Here is an 18,567-nt window from a genome sequence, read left to right on the forward strand (position 1 = left end):
TTTCTGTGCTTGTGTTGATGTAGGTGTGCTGTGGGAGGAAAGGGCGTCTCTCAGCCCTGAGCGACTACAGGCCACTCGCCCCTCATATATCACATGATAAAGACCCTGGAAAGGTTGGTTTTTAGACCATCTCAATTGGAAAAAGCAGACAATAATATAATAATATATGTGGCATGTTCTTTGACTTGTCCAGTGCGTTTAACACCATACAGCCCTCTTTATTTAGTAAGAAGATGAGAAGGATGCAGATAAGAAGGCTCATCATTTTCTGCATCATTGACTATCTGATATTCAGACATTAGAGCATTTTTTGAAACTGTGCCGGGCCAGGTGGCAAGCAGCACCGAGGCTCCACAGGGGTCGATCCTCTCTCTTATCCTCTTCTCAGATTTCCAGTAGAACTCAGATCTGTGCTAGCTGCGGAAATTTTCTGAGCACACTGCTGTAGTGGGGAATGTCAGTGAAGAGCAGGAGTCTTGAGCAGAGTACAAGGCTTTGTCGAATGGTATGCGAGAAACAGCTTAATGTGAACAAGACAAAAGCCATGGTGATAGAGCACCAGGAACAACGAAACCCCACTGACCCCTGTCTCTATTCTTGGAGAGGTTGTGGAGATGTATGAGAAGTATCTGGGGTGCGCTTAAAAACAGGCTGGAATGCAGTCTTTATTGTTTCAGGTTCTCAGGCATGCAGCAGGAAACTGCACATGTTCCAGCCAAAAATAAACACCAAAGAGGAACTTTATACCTGCTGATATCACACTATCACTCACACTTTTTCTGCTTGCATGTCTCACGCTTTATCTTGAATAGAAAAACTTGATTTGTGACTTAAAAATAAGCACCGATTGGTGTTCAACGTTTGGTACAAGACAAATGTTGCTAACTCAAAATTTTATTCATTTATTTATTTATTTATTTATTTATTTAATGACTGCTGTTTCCTTCATGGCATAAACAAAATTCATAAACGAAAAGCAGATATTAATAAATATGTGTATGTTCGTTCCTAAAGCTGTGAAAGTTTCAACTATATGATACTGATAGGAAACAAAGAGCAGCAGTGGACTGTGTGTGTGTGTGTGTGTGTGTGTGTGTGTGTGTGTGTGCGTGCTGTGGTGTTTGTACTGTACTTTATTGTGACCTGAGATTTGAGGTCAGCAGTTAACCAGCAGAGGGAGACCTTGTTCTTTGCCATGGTCAGGCATAGGAAAGTTAAGATCCTCTTTTTCACTGTAGAGCTGAACAGGTACTGGAGTCTTGTGAGAACAGTTAGAATCCTTTTTTCCATCCTTTGTGCTGATAAATCAGTACGTGGGAATATCTCAGAAAGCTGCGGTGACGGCCTGCAGTAGGTCAATGCTGACATCTTGCATGCGTAACAATTTTAATAATGGAAATATGATTTTGAAATCAGTTTAACCCCCACATTGTTTATCGATGAAGGAGAATTTAGGTTAGGTTTTTAGGTTTTTGTTTATTGTGTGCACAACAATACAAATACGTGCAGTGAAGGACATGAGAACTCAAACTGTGGTTGAGGTTGAGATTAATGTTGCTAGAAATACAGCAGAGAGCAGTATTCAGTCGATTTCTGAGTATACATATTAGCATTGTTCGCCTGGCTGCCATTAAGTGCAGAACCATGTTTATCATTTCATTCCTGCCCTTTTCTTAGGATTAGAACAGTTTATCTCAATTAGTCATGCTTTTAGAGAAGTATTCATCTGAATGGATGAATGATTACAGTGTAATGGTCCTGGGTCACAGTGAAATTATTTAATGTCTGGAATAGATGTGATTGAGCTATCAGTTGGAAGATTTGGTACTTTAATCTTTAATCCATCTAATTGCCCTAGAATTGTACTAATTGGAGCCACAGAGTGCCACAGATTGACACAAGATGGGGGTAAACATCGGACTGACGTAGATCAGTTACGCTGTCCCATGTGCACTGTGCTGAAGAAAGCTTGGTGGTTTGTAAGCATACCGTGCCGCATGTGTTCATGTGGAAATGCCATCAGAACTGAAAGTCTACAGCGGAAAAGAAGTGTGCACGTGCGTTTCTAAATATATTTCTATATAATATGTATGTCAGTTCTCTTTAATCCTAGTTGAACCACAGAACTGAAAGACCTAAATATTGAATAGTTGGTCGAACACCACTGTAAAAGGGATACATCTCTACATGCCAGTGAGCAAATAGAAAAAAAAGTCACAATTTTGCAAATTTACCATCTTTATTCTTTCTTTCTGAAACGATGGAAATGAAATGCTTGCCATCCATCTTTCTTTTTGTAGCTGGCCCATCAGAGGTCACGGCAAAAATAATATTTACAATTCGAGTCGGAGTTCGTTAGTCCCTGCAAGGATCACAGAGAGCCGCAGAGAAGGAGGACACATGGGTAAGTGCAATACAGGAGCATAGTGGAGGTCAACAACACACACGGGTTTTGTGTGGCTGTATTCTGCTACAGTTCTGTTCACTATTCAACACAATCATGAAAAAAAAAGGATTATATTTAAAAAAAAAAAAAAAAAGATATATGACAGAACTCTGAACTGACTGAAAAGATGTAAAGTAAGTATAGCCTCATGGATGTAGTAATGTTTGATTGAAAAGGGATAAATTAGGTAAACATATAAGGTGAGACATACAGTCATATTTACAGAATAACAGAGAAACGTCAGTGACACGGACCTGCTGTTTAGTCATGTGAGAAGATTCTTGAATCTAAACAAACTTTATCAAGTGGAACTACAAGAGCAGTCAGCTGGATTACTGTATTCTGTACTGTATTTTCCAATCAGGTTGCTTGTTTACTGGTTCCTTACCAGGTTGCTTGTTTTGCGTTGACTGACATGGGCGATGAGAAGAAATGCACTGAAGTGCATCTGCTATGGCACAAGGTATCCTCCTAGCTCCCCCCCGAGTCACGGACACAATGATTCGGGACGTCTGTAATGTGTGCTGACAGGCAGCGTGGAGCAGCAGGACCCAGACGGATTTTGTGGAAATGTCAGCAAGGGGTTTTAACAAGCAGCTAATCATGCATGACTGTTTCTGCCTGATGGAACCGTCTTATTTTTGGGCCTACATCTTGACGAAAACAGAAGTCAGGGTGTGCTGTGTGTGCAAACACATGCGGTCAAAAACTGTCTCGTTCCAAAATCAAGAGCCAAAACGCTCCCATGCTGGGTGCTAAACCCCAAAGTCTGACCACAAAGCTAAATATACTACAGCCTGGGTCCTGGCTATGTCCTTAACCACACATCTGAGATATGAAATTGCCCCGTCTTATGGAAAATAACAAAGTAAAAATATGTTCGTGAAGTTTTGCAGTCATCCACGTCATTCGCGGATTGAGTTGTGTTTTAATCTTCAAGACATGTGGGTTTGAAAACTGATGAAAGCCCATGCATGAGTGACAAAATGTTTTCAGCACAAGTCCAGTTGCCTTGAATCACTACTACTAGACATGGAGTCAAGACTGTAAATGGTCTCCCAAATTCCAGAGCTAAATACTGTATATTGTCTAACTGTACGATCTCGATTGCTCGTATGCGGTGAATAGTCCTGCGCGCTTTTCTGCTGACACACATGATGGATAAAAATAGCATGCCCTACATCAAACGCATCATTTCTCAGGAGGAGATGAGATAAAGGGGAGTTTGTTTCGAAGCACCTTCCATGCCTTGAGCTTTTGATTACAGAAGGATGACCTTTCAGAAAGCCATCATCTCACACACACACACACACACACACACACACACACACAGTTGACTACAGGCACCAGGTTTAGAGTCAGCAGGCCATAACGGAGCCAGCAGATCTTTCTTTCAGACACACGTCAACATGAGCAGTGCATACACACAACATGAGACAGATTTTTTTTTTTTTTAAAGTTTGCAGACCATCTAAGACCAAAAGACAGGCTCATACACTCCATAGCATAGAGATTAGTATCCATTAAATATCCAACACACTCAAACCACATTAAATTAGACAAATCCACTGAGGAACTGAGGCTCAGTGCTCAGACAATCTAGCAGAGAAAAAAGATAACAATTGTCCAAAAGTGTCCAACCCCAACTTAGTGAAAGAACAGAGTTATTAGTAATAATACAAAGAGCCATAGATCCCTGCACATTTGGTTTCATATGTTAACAGTCTGACTGCTGCAGATATGCTGGAGTGTCCACCAGTGAAAAAGATGTACTTCCGAATCGATTCAGTCTTTACAGTGGCGTCTGCTACAAGGCATCTGCATTTCTGATGAGGATTCACTCAAAATTATTCCGAGTCGATTCAGGTCAAACAGGCGAAAACCTCCAGTGAATGCTGGTATTCAGTGAATCAGTGAGTCACTTGCTAGTGATTCGTATTTGGAGGTTTTAGCTAAGAAGTTTAATAAGCAATCAAGGTTATCCATCGCTTTCCTCAAGACATCAACATGTCTTTTTTTATTCTTTTTTTTTTCCAGAGTTATAAAGCATTGACATGGCCAAACAGCGTGACTGTTAATAGGCAACAATGCTATAGGTATAAACCACGAAAAAGAAAGAAGCACCCATGGGTGCACGGATGAGCAGGGGGGGGGAACGATGTCATGGCTGAAAGGTCACGCTAGGTCCTTGATGAAGCTGGTGTCCAGATGCACGATGAGTATGCGGAGAAAGGACATTTCTTTGCGCGTGTTCTCGAATATGACGCGGGGGTCGTCTGACTGGCAGCGCAGGCAGTTGGGCGCCATCACCATGGCCAGATTGTTCACATCCATCTTAGTCTTACTTACATTCACTGGCTGTGCAAAAACCTGAGGGGAAGAGGAGGAAAATGCCACAAGATAAGTTTCTATTCAAATTTCACAAATTATAAGCAAATTGATCAGCAAATGTCACTTGTGTAACTATCATTATGTTAATAATCTGAAGAGGAGCAACAAAATAACAGACTCAGAGACGTCACTGAGAGACCTGAACACAGTCTTTCCTATGATATCATTCAAAAAAACCTGTTTCTGTTATTGTTTACTGTGTGTTCTCTTTATGAAATACAAATGTTAAAACTTTTTTTGTGATATTTAGCCATTTTTCCATTCAGGATTTCTTAAATGCAGACTTGCCTAAAAAAGGTTTGGGCAGAATATATATGTGTAAGTTTCAATATTACCTTGAACTTGAGAGCAATGAGCTCTAGTAAACACTGCATTACATTAATTATTGTGTGTGAACGTGTAATATATCAGTTCACAGGGGATGAAGTGGCAAAGCACCAGCCATTTAAGGTGTTAATAGCTGCTTTGCACTGGTGAGACTTTTTGCTTGTACTGCTGAGAAAATGATCTATGATGCCGTTACCACCCCGAAGTGTTTTACTGTTTTTATACAACAGCAATTTACCAACAAATACAATTTTTATTAATTAATTTTTTTAAAAATTACTAATTAAAGAATGACATATTGTACCTTTGTATTTGTTTATAGTTACGTTTAATGCTATGGAAGGTCTGTGAAACAAAGTTCCTGTTATCACTTACATTATAGCAGCTATAAACAGTCTTTCCCTTACCAGCCTGTACTTTCTCTCTTAAAGTTAATAAAACAAAAAAAAAATGCAGATTTTCATGTCACTGTCACATTTCATGTCATTTTCATGCTACCTCTATTACAAAGCACTGACACTGGAGACTCCTTCCAAAAATGTAAAATGTCTCCTCAGAGAATAATTCACCATATCAGTGAGTGCAATCATTTATTTTTAAATAAGTATTCTTTATTTACGCCTCTCTCTCTCTCAATGTGTGTGTGTGTGTGTGTTACCTGTAAGAAATGGATGAAGTAACACAGTACCAGTCTGTTAAGCTCTGGTAAAGCCTGCACTACGCTGATGGCTGCCTCAGCATCCTCATAGTGACTGATACACTGCATATAGAAACTCTGTGGAATCACAGGCTCCTCCAACTCCCTGTACCACAGCTTTAACAGTGACGCTGAGAGAGAGAGAGAGAGAGAGAGAGAGTAAACACAGGCTTGTCCATCACTCCAACCTGTCATCAAATGAAAAGTTCTGAATGTCAGACAGGTTATGTTAGATCCCAGGCATCTTTGATGAGGTTGCCCTTACCAGGTACGTTAGGGTCAGAGAGGTTTTCTGGAATTTTCCACTGGTCCACCTGTAATTTGAGGGCATTCACTTCATCTATGTCTCCTGGGACTCTGCAATATTAAAACACACAACCATTAGTGGAGTCACACACACACCCCTAGCCACTGTTAATGTTATGGTCATTGTTCCGTTTCATGATTTAAATTAATCAAATTAAACCGACAAGAAATTATGTTGCTACTTCACAGCCATGGCTCTCAAAGTGGGGTTCATGCACCTAGAGTTCTACACGTACTGTATAGCCAATCATGTCTGTGATGTCATTGTTGCAGTAGACGACAACACTATGGATTACTAGGAAAGTTGTTTTCATTTGGTTATTACAATTATTAGCCAAAATGACTGGTCACTTAAATTAAATACAGTTAATCTACTGCTCAATAATTTAAGAAAATCGTAATAAATTAAACTGTAATGCAGCTGGTTTGGGAGTGGAAAGTTCTAATAAATGACTCCAGTAAATGAATATGATGGTACATAATTGCCTAATGTGCCTAATATTTGAATAGTTGGATATGGTTCATGCAATTATCATGTCCTGAAGGGGTCCATGGAATGTTTTTCTTTCTACAAGGGTTCTTTAGCAATCCGCTATATTTGTCTGAATCTGAAGACAACAACATGGCTCAATTTGCACATGCTTTTCAGCCTTATCAGTCAAATTGAATGAGAATTGAAAGAGAAATGATTTAGTGTGTGTGTGTGTGTGTGTGTGTGTGCTGATTGAGCAGGAAAGAGTGCAACATTATTAATATACAGAGGCCCTGAAGCAAACAGCCCTTTAAATTTGGATTTTATTAAAAATAGCAGATGACAAACAAATGGCGAAGGACAGATTTCCTGACGGGACGCACACAGGTGATGGGCGTCATTAAAAAGATTATTAAAAAAGGGAAAGAGAGTGATGGAAAGAATGTGTTTGTCTTTTTTAGCTCCACATGTCCATAGTACTGCACTCACTGGCTTATGAAAGGAAAAACTGATCCCACATTATCTCTGCCAGTCTGATAAAGACAGTGTAAATATAATCCTTGTGTTCGTATCTCCATCATAACCCTGAATAAAGCTGGTGCTGTCACATCTGTTTAGCTGTTTGGCATATTGAGGCAAATCGTCTTGATTTTGAAAACATATCAGCTGGTCTCAAATGAACTATTCCGTGTAAAATGCTTTTGATTTTGTTTCTCTTTTTGCCAAATGTCAAACAAATGGGGGTCAGTTTGGATAAACAGCTCCTGTAGGGACCACCCAGGGACCGGGGATTTCTCAGAGCTCCGAGCATGTGTGAAGACTTTACAACACTTTACAGAGAGCTGGTTTTCGAGTGTTTCGGCAGAGGAGCGGACACACACTTGTTTAGCTGTTATAATTAACTCGACTAGACATTTGCAGAGGAGAAATTATGAACTATTTTCTTCCCTCACGCTTCTGTGGTTTTGCCTGTTTGGAAAGTGACACCCCTCTCAGTTTAGGACATATGCAGTGTTTTTGGAGCATTTTATTATCATCAGTATCACTAAAGCAAATCTAATCCTATATTTGGTTCAGCCCTACTGCATATTTCTCACAATCTGTTTCGAATGACTGCACTGTGAACATGACTGCATTTTATTATACTTTCCTCTGCTGCCTTTACACGTAGCCTGTACCCTACTGTAGCTGAATTTAGAATTGAACAAACTTATTCGTTTAATTCTAGCAATAACCTGAGAAATGCACTCACCCAATCCTAACCTAATCCTTGATTAATGTGAACTGTGCAGCTACTTACCTTTTTTCATGGCAGCATATCTGTTCTTTTATCCAATACAAGTGAAAACTCACACAGAAAAAAACTTGACCTGACAAATAACTGTTCCGTATGAGAAATGTTTTCTCACATTTGCTCGTGCTCTCTTACTATCTGTGTTTAATATCGTAATATAAGTGTTTTTTCCTATACAGTTCTTCTTCCTCCTAAAACAGTTGGCTTTTCTGCCACATGCATGCAGGTCACTTGATTTTGTGTTGTATTGCCTTAGATGGTATAGAGGTGGAAAAAAAACGTTGCTATGTCTGTAACCTAGAGGCTTACTTGGAAGCTAGAAATAGTTGCAAATGAGGTAGGTAATTGTGCATAATGGAGTTATGAAGAAAATGCTTTTGGAAGGAAAGACCACACCTGAACTCCCTGCATTCCCATCTACGCATTCCACTCCTCGTGCCAAAAATTTCAGCTCCAAATCCATCTATGTCTCTTCAAACCAAAGCCTCACACTATCATTAGTTAAAGGCGTGCTCTATGCTGCCAAATGACTTTACTTTTGACTTTCAGGGTTGCTTAAAACAGAAAAGCATACGCCCTATCTTTGGGAGAATATGAGTTCACGTGTCTCGGAGGAAGCATGTGGTTGGTAGTTGTTGCATGATGTGGAAGAGCTGGCTGGTGGGTGGGAATTGGCAGGTGACTGAATTGGAGAGAAAACGGTAACTGTACTAATGGTAGTGTCTTATGTGCGTGATATGCTCATCCCTCTCACTTCTCTATCTGTGTCTTACCTGAAAATCCCCTCGGTCTGGGCTCCACCGAGTGCCAGAACACACTGAGAAAGCTGCACCTGCACCCAGGGCAGCCTCCTGTGAGGAAACAGCTGGCTCTGCCGCTCCATGATCTCCTCCAGAGCGCTTCCGAACAGCGAGGGCGTCACTATGGCGTTCCTCCCGTGATCAATCTCATCCAGGGTAGGTTTCCTCAGACCCTTCAGGGAGAGAGAGGGAGAGAGAGAGAGAGAGAGAGAGAGAGAGAGATTGATGGATGAGCACAGAATACAGAGGCCAGTGTCACACATCAGCTCATAATTTGACACAAGTAGAGAACCTGTTAAAATATCGAACATTTAACCAACATCTCATGAAAACTGGTCACATGATGTCCAACCCTTCAACCAGCAAAATTAATTAAATGTAAACTTAAACATAACCTTGACAGTAACACACTTTAGTCACACGACAGAATGCTACCATCATTAGTACTAGCCCTGGAAAACCAGGTAAGCTTGTTTTTTTTTTTATCCTTCAATTAGTTAGCCAAACACTGTTTCTAAAGATTCTAGACTTGTAGCATGTAGACGTCTTTCTAAAATCAAAAGACAAAGATTTGCATATGATGGACAAGTGGGGAGTCCTATGATGTGTTTGAGTAACAGTTTGCTAGCATGCTAACGTAACACTAGCACATCCAGTGACCAGCTGCGTGGTGTGCTGCTAAATATAACACCTCAGTGAGAAAGAGTGGAGACAGTGGTGGGACAGCTGATTACAGGGTGGAGACTGGAGAAAGGACAGTGATGGAGGCGGGACACAGCTCACTGCGATGGTTCTGTGTGTGTGTGTTTGTGTGTGTTTGTGTTCGTGTGTGCAATGTGGAGATCTGGGGTTACTGTAACCCTCTTTCCCCAGTCTGAGTGGCTCTCATGGAGCTTTCTTAAGGCTGATTGCTAACACATGTAGGCACTTACACACTGCTACACTATGTTACACTTCAGCAGTCTCGGGCCAGCCTGAACACATTATAGCCTCTTTTCTTTCGGCAGCACCCTAAACCAGTGGTTGTTCTCTCCGGAAACCCTGTTTAAACCACTGACCTTTCAGATAGCTCATCAAGCCCATTCTGTTTACCTCGAGTGTGTGGATAACTTTCAATCAAAAGCTCTGTTTGCCTGAAGGCCTGTCTAGCTTCATTATCGGTAAGGCCAAAGGATAAACTGGTCTGAGATAGATAGATAAATAAATAAATAAATAGGCATGCCATTCCTACCTTTTTACCCCCAGTCACAGCAACTTTCTGCAGCTTGCGGTAGCAGTATTTGGCGTAAGTGCTGATTGGCAGACCTGTGGAGGACACGAATAACAGATAACTAATCACTGTCAGGGATTACTGCTCAAACATCACTATGTATGAAGCAGGGAATTGTTTAGGTTGTGTTGAACTTCTCAAAGGGTGAAAGAGGAGTCAGTGCTTTCTGTAAGAACAGAACCCAGCTTTTGTAGTGCAGTCCCTTGCTAATGTGGGTTTTAAAAGGTGTTAACACAGCTGCAAAGATCAGGGACTGAAAGAGCTGGAATATGATTTGTGTGGAGCTGAACTTGCATGTGTATATTGTAGTTACACTAATATGTGTTCAAGGTTTAGATGAAAACCAGATTGAGTATTTTTTCCAGGATGTTTTACTACATTTTAGCTGAAGCTAAGAAAAATACACATGGCGTAAACCAATATGGCAGAGCTCACTACAAATACACGCAAGATCAAACGCATAAAATCAAAACACACAAATTCTTCTGTCATTACTGCAGTATTTGTTGTGCGGGGGCAAGGGTTGCGCCATCAACACTATGATAACACTGCTGTGAAGTGGAGTAACGTTGCGTGGAAGTGAAATAAATCTCACAGCCACAATGCTTCACTTTGTAATTGCAACATTTCTGACAGATATATGGTTAGAAGTCAATGATCCATAATTTGAAAATAAATGAACTACACTTCGCAGTGTGTACGATGAATCCTGCACGTTTTCTCTGTTCTCTTATTCATAGAGAACTGAATACAGCTCAGGGGATACCTCGAAAATGAAACTATACGCCACTAAATACATAGACTATGAAATGGCAGATTAGAGTTCGAGCTGTTTTAATACGGTGTGTGAGAGCCGTGTTTCCTGACGTCCTGGTCAGTGAGGAGGTTCTTGGCTATTGGACAGTAATCTACAGATCTGAAGCATGGAGTGACTCTGGACCTCAGAAACAACAATAAGGAGTCTCGAATACATGGAAAGAGAGAGAGCAGCTAAAGAAAAGAAGAAGAAGAAGAAGCAGAAGAATAAGAAGAAGTGTCTACTGGGGGGGGGTCTGTGAGGAGATAAGAAAGAAGGATAGAATATGCAGAAGGACTAGGATACAGAATGGACAGAGAGACAGTGTTTTCCAATGCAGTAATTAAGGAGTCTGAACATTATTGGCCTTTAGGTTCACACCTCTGGCAAAACACCTCTTCTGGCTGGGCTGAAGAAACAAATGGCCAGCTTTTTATAGTCTAGAATACACAAACACAGACACACACACCTACACTGCACACAGGATGATTCAAAGCCACTTAAGATATGTTACAGCCTGCAAAGACAGTTTGTAACCTGAGCTAGTTTAAAAGTCCCTCAGCCTGGTTAGAAGCCAAAAAGGTGAAAAAAAAAAAAAAAAAAACGCCGCAGCTTTTACAGCTGGTGTTTTACATCAGTGACTCTTCAGTTATCACGGCAGTGAAAACACAGACAGCGCATGGGTCAGACATTTCACAAGCGTCTGTTTCTGTTTGATCCATCTCACACCCGCTGACGTTATCCTTGGGTCTCCTTTCCTCTTTCATTTCCTCTCAGCTCATCTTTTTAAATCAACTTCCTTTTCCTAGTTCTTTTTAATTCTTCCACTTATATCTAGCCTCTTGTTTACAGCTTTTTAAAAATAAAACTTCCTTTAATCATCCTTCACATTAAGGACTAGTCATGTTTTCCCAGCTACACTTATCCCTCTCTGCCTCCCTCCTTCTCTCTCTCTCTTTGTCTTGTTTTGTTTCTCTCCGTCCCCCTCCGCTTGTGTTAGCGGCCTCAGGAAAACAAAGAATAACTGACTGACACCACCACTTCAGGCCAGACAAAGTGGGAGGAGATGAGTGAGGAGATGAAGAGGGAGAAGAAAGAAAGGAGAGATAGCAAAGGACCGTTTTGCATACCAATAGTCACTGCTGTAATGGCTTTTCTTTAATCCTATAGAAGCAAAGAATCCCGGCTTTCCAATGAAGTGCTTAACATATTAAGGAAAGCATCTTTTTTTTCACAGAACCCCCCCCTGACCCTGCCCCATCCACCCGCTGCCACACAACAGCCCTCCAGGCTGGCACAGTGAGACAGTGAGAGGCCCCTGCCTGAACCCCCTCTCAATGAGCTGGCTCCCCATTCAAAAAGGAGACCACTGAGATCTGCTCTTCTTTCACAGGACTTCAGTTTTGGCACACAACTCATGAGGCAGAACATTCACAGGCTTCCTGAAACCTACGGTGCCAACTAGTATTGTAATTTGTGTTCTCTGTGCATAGTCTGTGTCCTTTTAATATCTGTTGTTTTTTTGTACTGCTGCAACAAAACAATTTCCCTCAAGGATCAATAAAAATTACTCTATCTATCCGTCCATCCATTCATCCATCCAGTGCCCACCTGTCAAACCAGGTACTAGCAGAGAGTTAGGGATGAGTTAGGGATGAGAACATCCATGTCAGACGTGTGCTTGTGTGTACAGTCCATTCAGAAAATATTCAGGCCCTGTCACTTTTTCATCATTTCATTATGTTATAGGCTTGACAACACAATCCTGGTTCGGTCTACAGACAATTTTTTGGCTTGTCTTTTTTTTTTTTTTGTAAAAATTATGGTCAATGGTTCTAAAATCAGCTGAGCCGCGTTCAAAGCCGTTAATATCCTTGTTATGTGCAAATTCCCTAATCCTTGTGTGAGTTGTTGCTGTTAACAACATAGACAACATTGCATGGCTGATGAATTGTTGATTGCAAATATTATTAAGTGAAATTATTTATTGAACATTGGATTTTGTCATATTGATTGTGGTGCCGGTTTATCGAAGCAATGAGCCACTAGAGGGCGTGTGTTATCATGGGTAAGGGAGGTTTATTGCTTTAATTTACCATAGGTGAACTTTAATCAAGTTGTAAAAACTCTCACGGAGTATCAGCGGGAATTGAAAGCACCTGAGTTAAATTTTGAAAGTCCTAGCAAAAAGTCTATATATTAAAAAAAGTATATTTTTGTAGATTGATGAGAAAAAAAAGATAGAAATGTGACAAGAACTAGAGAGACCCCTGATTCAGCTTGCTTCATGTTTTATTCTCAGGTCAAACTGGCCTGAACATAACTTCTACATAAAAACATAACTTTGATTAAAAATGTACTTTTACTTAAAAAATATCAAGTACTACAAGTATCTAGGCTATAATCCTAAGGCCCTTTCACACATGCACACGAATGGTAATTTAGCAGTAAATAATCAGAAATGTGTTAACTGTAAGGCCATTTCTTTGAGAATCTCCACCAAACTCCAAAACCTCCAAGGTTAGAACAAGCTCAAGTGAATATTCCTCCATCTACATCTAGCATTAATATGCTTTATAATTCATTCATGCTCAGAAACTACTGGTCTGACTGCGTAGTAACAAATCACCCTGCTACCCTGCTAATGTTAACCCATTTCCCAAATCCTGAAACTCCGATCGATAAACAAAACTAATCCGAGGGCATAGGCTGACACTTTACAATCGAGAGAATGTAGCCAGAGAATGTCACACGGCTTTAAAAGAGACCAGAGGCAGAGAGAAGAGGCCTGAGTAAGCCAGAACCCCTGCCACACACCACTGTGACTAATCTGCCTTTGTGCTTTGAGAGAAGAACGTTTAAAGGAGCAGTTTGTAATTTTCAGAGTGCTCTGATGTCTGTGAGGCGAACCCCAATTCCAATAAATCACTGGTAAGCCTAAGCCTTCTCCTCAGCTCACCCACCTCCTCTGTTGAATCTACTGCTCTATCAAATTAACCATTTATGGAAAATCGTTCTGTTCTGGCTGGGGACGGAGTTAATTTATGGGCCGGAAAACTGTAAACAGAAGCCTGAAATGAAAAAAAAAAAACAAATGCAGGAAAATGCACCTTTACGAATCGTTCTCTTAGCAATTCAGCATCTCATCTCAAAAGGCAATCTCACTTAAAAGAAAAGAAAACCATCTTTTTGATCAGCTACGAGTTTGTAGCATTAGTTTCTGAGATGTGGTCTCAGAGGAGTCTGATGCATCCCCGGACGCAGCTGCACGCAGCTCTGTGGTTGGTCATTACCTCAGCAAAGCCATAATCATGCCACTGAATATGATGTACAAGTGCTTGTTGTATAAGCAGGGCCAGGGTGACTGACACACACTCATCTTGACTCAGCTAATTACACTCAACTGAGCTGCAGGCAGTGTGTACAAGTGGTGAGTAACTATATTCGTGCCATCTGCACGCTACCAAACAAAAGATTCTCATATCACTGTTGTGGGAAAACTCTGAAATGATCTTCAAAACACTTCCTGACGTGGTCAGAATCGGGCTTTTAAACGTATTCGCCGATATACAACTCGTCTGCTCTCTCCATCTTAAGACATCCCTTCCTCATCGAGATGACTTGCTTACACTCTGGATAACCTGTGCAGGCTAATTACTATGTGCTGAACAGGAAACTTTGTTATTTGCAGCCCACAGTCTTTGCTTCCAGACTGTGTGAGTATAAATAAGAAAAACTAGGAAAAGCGATAGAGGAAGAAAAACTGGGTTAAAAGTGGGTTCAGTTGGGAAAAGGATGAGGGCACAGTCTGATTAAAATAGCCTCTGCCTTCTTTTTGTGGGAGTCTGTCTGTTCCCTGCTCTCTTTTTAATGGATATCTTGTTAAAGACCCCCACTCTGACTAGCGGGGTCTTCCTCTTCTCTTTCTCTCTTTTCTTTGCTCTCTTTCTTAATCTCTCTCTTTCTCTGAGCACTCTGGCGGCGGACCAAAAGAGCGTGGGACTTGGAGATTATCTCACTGCTCTGAGCTCTAATTGTGTGTGTGTGTTTGTGTGTGGAGGGGTTGCAGGATATTCAAACAAACCGACAGACAGCCAGTAAACAGGCAGGAAGCTTTTTCTTCTCCAGTGTAGGTCAGCTACACTTCATCAACCAGACAAAACATCACCCGAAATCACAGCCGAAATCTACTTACATATCTCTGGATCGAAAGACAGTTTCGAAAATCAGCTCATTTTAGTTTCTAAGTTGCGGTTAAAGAAACCTTTTTAGTTCCTCATACAGAGGACACACGTTTCAGACTGGTCAAAAAGAAAACGCATAGAATGTCTATGATTGTTACACAGCATTTTAAATACCTGTGTTTAACTAACAAGCGGTTATTTAGGAGTGTTTTATATCGGACAAAGTGCAGCCTCTGGCAAAGTGAAAGGATTCCACGGTACTTTTATTTTTACACAAGTGATGAGTCATAGATGTCTCTGGAGTTTGTTTTGTGCATGCCTATACTGGCGTGCCATACATGGCAAGCAGCAAAACATGAGCAAAGGGTGAAATTGTAAAGGTCATCACAATAAACGTCAACACAAGCTTCATCTTAACCTCCTCCATGTAGTTCTGAAATGTCGGTCTCGTTACACTGCTTGCAACAATTCTGTTTTTTTTTTTGTTGTTGTTTTGTTTTTTACATAATTGTCACTGTCCCTGCAGTGCAGCTGAAACATCCATGAGAATAGAGGAACTCTTTCGTTCTTATTGTTTCCAGAATCTGGAAAATCTGTTGGATGTAGCTTGCTTAATTCTGAAAAACAGCCCAAAAAATTGGCCTTTGACCCAAAATTCTGCACATAATATACTTTGATACTGTATGAACATGTAAACCTATTGTACCAAAACAGCGTAGAAATGCAAAGATGAAGTTGCATAACGAGCCAATTAAATTTAAAACCTTGCTGGCTAAGTGTGATTTTCTCACCCAGTGAATGTCACGAATGTTGTATTTAGACATAAGCCTAATCAATTCAGTTGGTTATCAGATACCGGCTGTCAAAATATCTGCGATGCACCTGCACACTGTCATACAAGCAGTAAGCAGATAATCAAAGCGATAAGTTTTCCTTATCCCATTGGAAAATTTAAAAATCTTTAAAACTTAGCAGTAATGTTGACTTTTTCTGAGCAGATTAGGTTACAAACGTAGAGGTAAGCAGGATGTCCTTCAGTGGAAGTGGAATGTAAAGTTGAAAAGTCATTTTCTAGCTTTTCACTTTTGGAGGTAACTGGATTTAAAATGTTATAACTTCTGGTTGAGATATGTGCAAAAGAGAAACATATTTCAGTTCAGAGAAACTTACAGTTTTCAGAACTCTATATAGTAGAAAAGGTCAAAATTTGGCCACGAGGAACATTTTCCCAGGCTTTCATACATTAGAAGTATATTAAAACAGAGATCCTGTACCACAGAAATATTTCATCCAGTCTTTCAACAGGTTACATCTCTACTTCTGTGATTTAGCAATTGAAAGTTGAGTGTAAAACTACACCTCCCACAATAAGCAGGATTTAATCTCCAATAGCACACTAATCCCACTATCACAGAGAATTGTGTGCGCACGTGTGTGTGTGTGTGTGCCATGCTTCACTAACGTGTACCCTGTTCTTCCTCTTCTTCATTGTTCTGTTTCCTCTTCTTCCTGGACTTCGAGTTCTTCTTGTTCTTTATGTCCTGTTGTTCCACAATCCTCTGTAATACTGATAAACAAAAAAAAAAAGACCTTTTCAGCTCAATCATTTATCTGCAAAATATCTACACACCCTTTAACGTTCGCGCAGAAAAACACATCATCGTGCTTTGTTCCATGGCCTTTGAACTATGACCTCAAGTATTCCCGGTGTTTTATTTTCCTCCCATTCCCCAGCTTTGCATCCTGTTTGAACAGGCACCAAGCCATCTTAATTTTAGCACTGAAATCAATATTGACTTTCGATGCGTATGGACCAGCGCTCCGAGCCAGACATGCGCACCTGAAACATAAACATTCGCTGCTGGTTTTCCAAAATAGCAGAAGTGAACAGAAAATTATCGGAAGCTGAAATATACAAATTTATCAGCTACATACTGTGTTCAGAGAAACAGAAAACAAATATATTAGCTACTTACTGTGTGCACTTGAAAAACAAATAAATTCAATAAGTTTATACGGTACGCACTTGAACGAGACGAGAAATTTAATGGCTGCCTGCCCTTAGAAAACACATCTCTAAACCATCACGTCATTAAAACACACATCCATCAAGAAGAATTGCATGTTTTCTTTCACACTTTGACATCGCACATAGAGTTTATGTACAAAACCAATAGTTGATTCATACTCACTCTTCTTGTCATTACTGGGCTCCAGGTGTCTCTGAATGTAACCCTCAAGATAGCGTCTGAACTTGGGGGATGGAGAGAAGAAGGCCAGGCTGATAGCCATGAGCTCCCAGCCTGCACAGAGGCTGCTGAGGTTCAGGTTGTCCGTGGTCTGCCGGATCAGCTGGACATACAGCTCGTCCCTCAGGCCCTGCATGCTCCAACACTTGGTCACTATGTGAAGGGCAACATGGCGCCGGTCAAGGCGTGTCACTTGCCGATCACCCATGTATGTTTGGACCAGCTTGAACATGTCACATGCTTCTTTTTTGATGGCGCGGTCGCTCGTGATCAGCATAGGCTTCCTGATGGAAGCACTGCTCCATGACAGCATGGTGGCGATGGAGACGCGTCGGCGCAGCAGGCCTCGTGTGTGCTGGTTCAGGTTCTTGGTAGCCCATGCTTCCATATCCACATCAATGGGAGGTTTGCATAGGGTAGAGTAGGGGTACTGGTAGGTGGGACCAGGGGCGGGGGTATGCACCTGGAGGGCGGGCAGTGAGGAGACAGAAGTGGTGCCGTGAACTGTTACGTGATCATCATGGTCTTTTCCGTGTTGGGAGCGGAAATCAGGCTGGCTTTTGGATTCCAGTGTTCCTGCCTAAGTGACGGAAGAAAGAAAGTCATTCTGAATGTCTTAAGAGTACGTCAAGGTGACTGGACAAGTGTTCTCAGAGATGTTTAACAAACCAAACCAACTGCTTTGACTTAACACCGCTAAACATCAGCAGCAGTAAATAGAAATGATGAGTCATTTCAAAAGAAATGATTGAAATGACTTGTGCTGTTGTTATTTTAACAAAACCTGCAGCTTTTATTTTAAGGTTTTGGTTACTGAGGTTAAGTTTAGGGTTAGGTTTAGGTTTAGGTGTAGACATAGCATTAATTAGCTGCATTAGTTAATAATTATGTCAATGGAAGGTCCTTCTTAAGGACAGTAAGACAAATGTGCATGCGTGCTTGTGTGTGTTGTGTAGGCGGCAGGCGATATGCTTACTCATTCCCCTGTAACCAGAACAACCAGAACAGGATCGAAAGCCTGGAAACATCTGCACAAATTGCACTTGCTCCCAAAATAGGTAACCCAATATGGGAATTAGATCAGAACATAAAACTGTTCAGCCTCCCTCTCCTTCTCCCTCACTTCACTCCCAGGTTTCTCTAATCCCCTCAGTTCAGTACTCTTAATTCTATCACCCCATTGCACAGCACCAAATATAATCTATTTACTTAATACTGTCTTTAGTATTCTGTTCCTTGCCTTACAAAACATAACTTATTATGTTTTCCTATATGGATAAAACATATATCATTTCCCCAAGTGTATAATAGTTGCTAAAAGAAAATGGTGCACTG

At 40.9% G+C, this 18,567-nt stretch overlaps 1 protein-coding gene and 1 long non-coding RNA gene across 6 annotated transcripts in view; one reads left to right on the plus strand and one right to left on the minus strand.

The window, feature by feature from the left end:
- The window catches only part of LOC113530938 (uncharacterized), a 7,932-nt gene extending 6,316 nt beyond the window's left edge, over positions 1-1,616 (plus strand). The window contains exon 5 of the long non-coding RNA XR_003403196.3: positions 24-1,616. This is a non-coding gene — a long non-coding RNA (uncharacterized LOC113530938). The remainder of the gene's footprint in view (positions 1-23) is intronic.
- A 604-nt stretch (positions 1,617-2,220) lies between these two features.
- Positions 2,221-18,567, minus strand: part of arhgap46b (Rho GTPase activating protein 46b) — an 84,345-nt gene continuing 67,998 nt past the window's right edge. For 4 of the 5 annotated variants that reach the window (XM_053241035.1, XM_053241038.1, XM_053241039.1 and 1 more), the window contains 7 exons: positions 17,176-17,812; positions 16,446-16,550; positions 9,965-10,038; positions 8,707-8,906; positions 6,127-6,218; positions 5,823-5,992; positions 2,221-4,816 (listed from right to left, as the gene is read on the minus strand). In XM_053241035.1, coding sequence (XP_053097010.1) covers positions 4,622-4,816; positions 5,823-5,992; positions 6,127-6,218; positions 8,707-8,906; positions 9,965-10,038; positions 16,446-16,550; positions 17,176-17,812 — 1,473 coding nt within the window. In that variant the 3' untranslated portion in view covers positions 2,221-4,621. The remainder of the gene's footprint in view (positions 4,817-5,822; positions 5,993-6,126; positions 6,219-8,706; positions 8,907-9,964; positions 10,039-16,445; positions 16,551-17,175; positions 17,813-18,567) is intronic. The other variant, XM_053241036.1, reaches the window with a different exon arrangement.

Source organism: Pangasianodon hypophthalmus, chromosome 16 (genome assembly GCF_027358585.1).
Source record: "Pangasianodon hypophthalmus isolate fPanHyp1 chromosome 16, fPanHyp1.pri, whole genome shotgun sequence".
NCBI classification, from domain to species: domain Eukaryota; kingdom Metazoa; phylum Chordata; class Actinopteri; order Siluriformes; family Pangasiidae; genus Pangasianodon; species Pangasianodon hypophthalmus.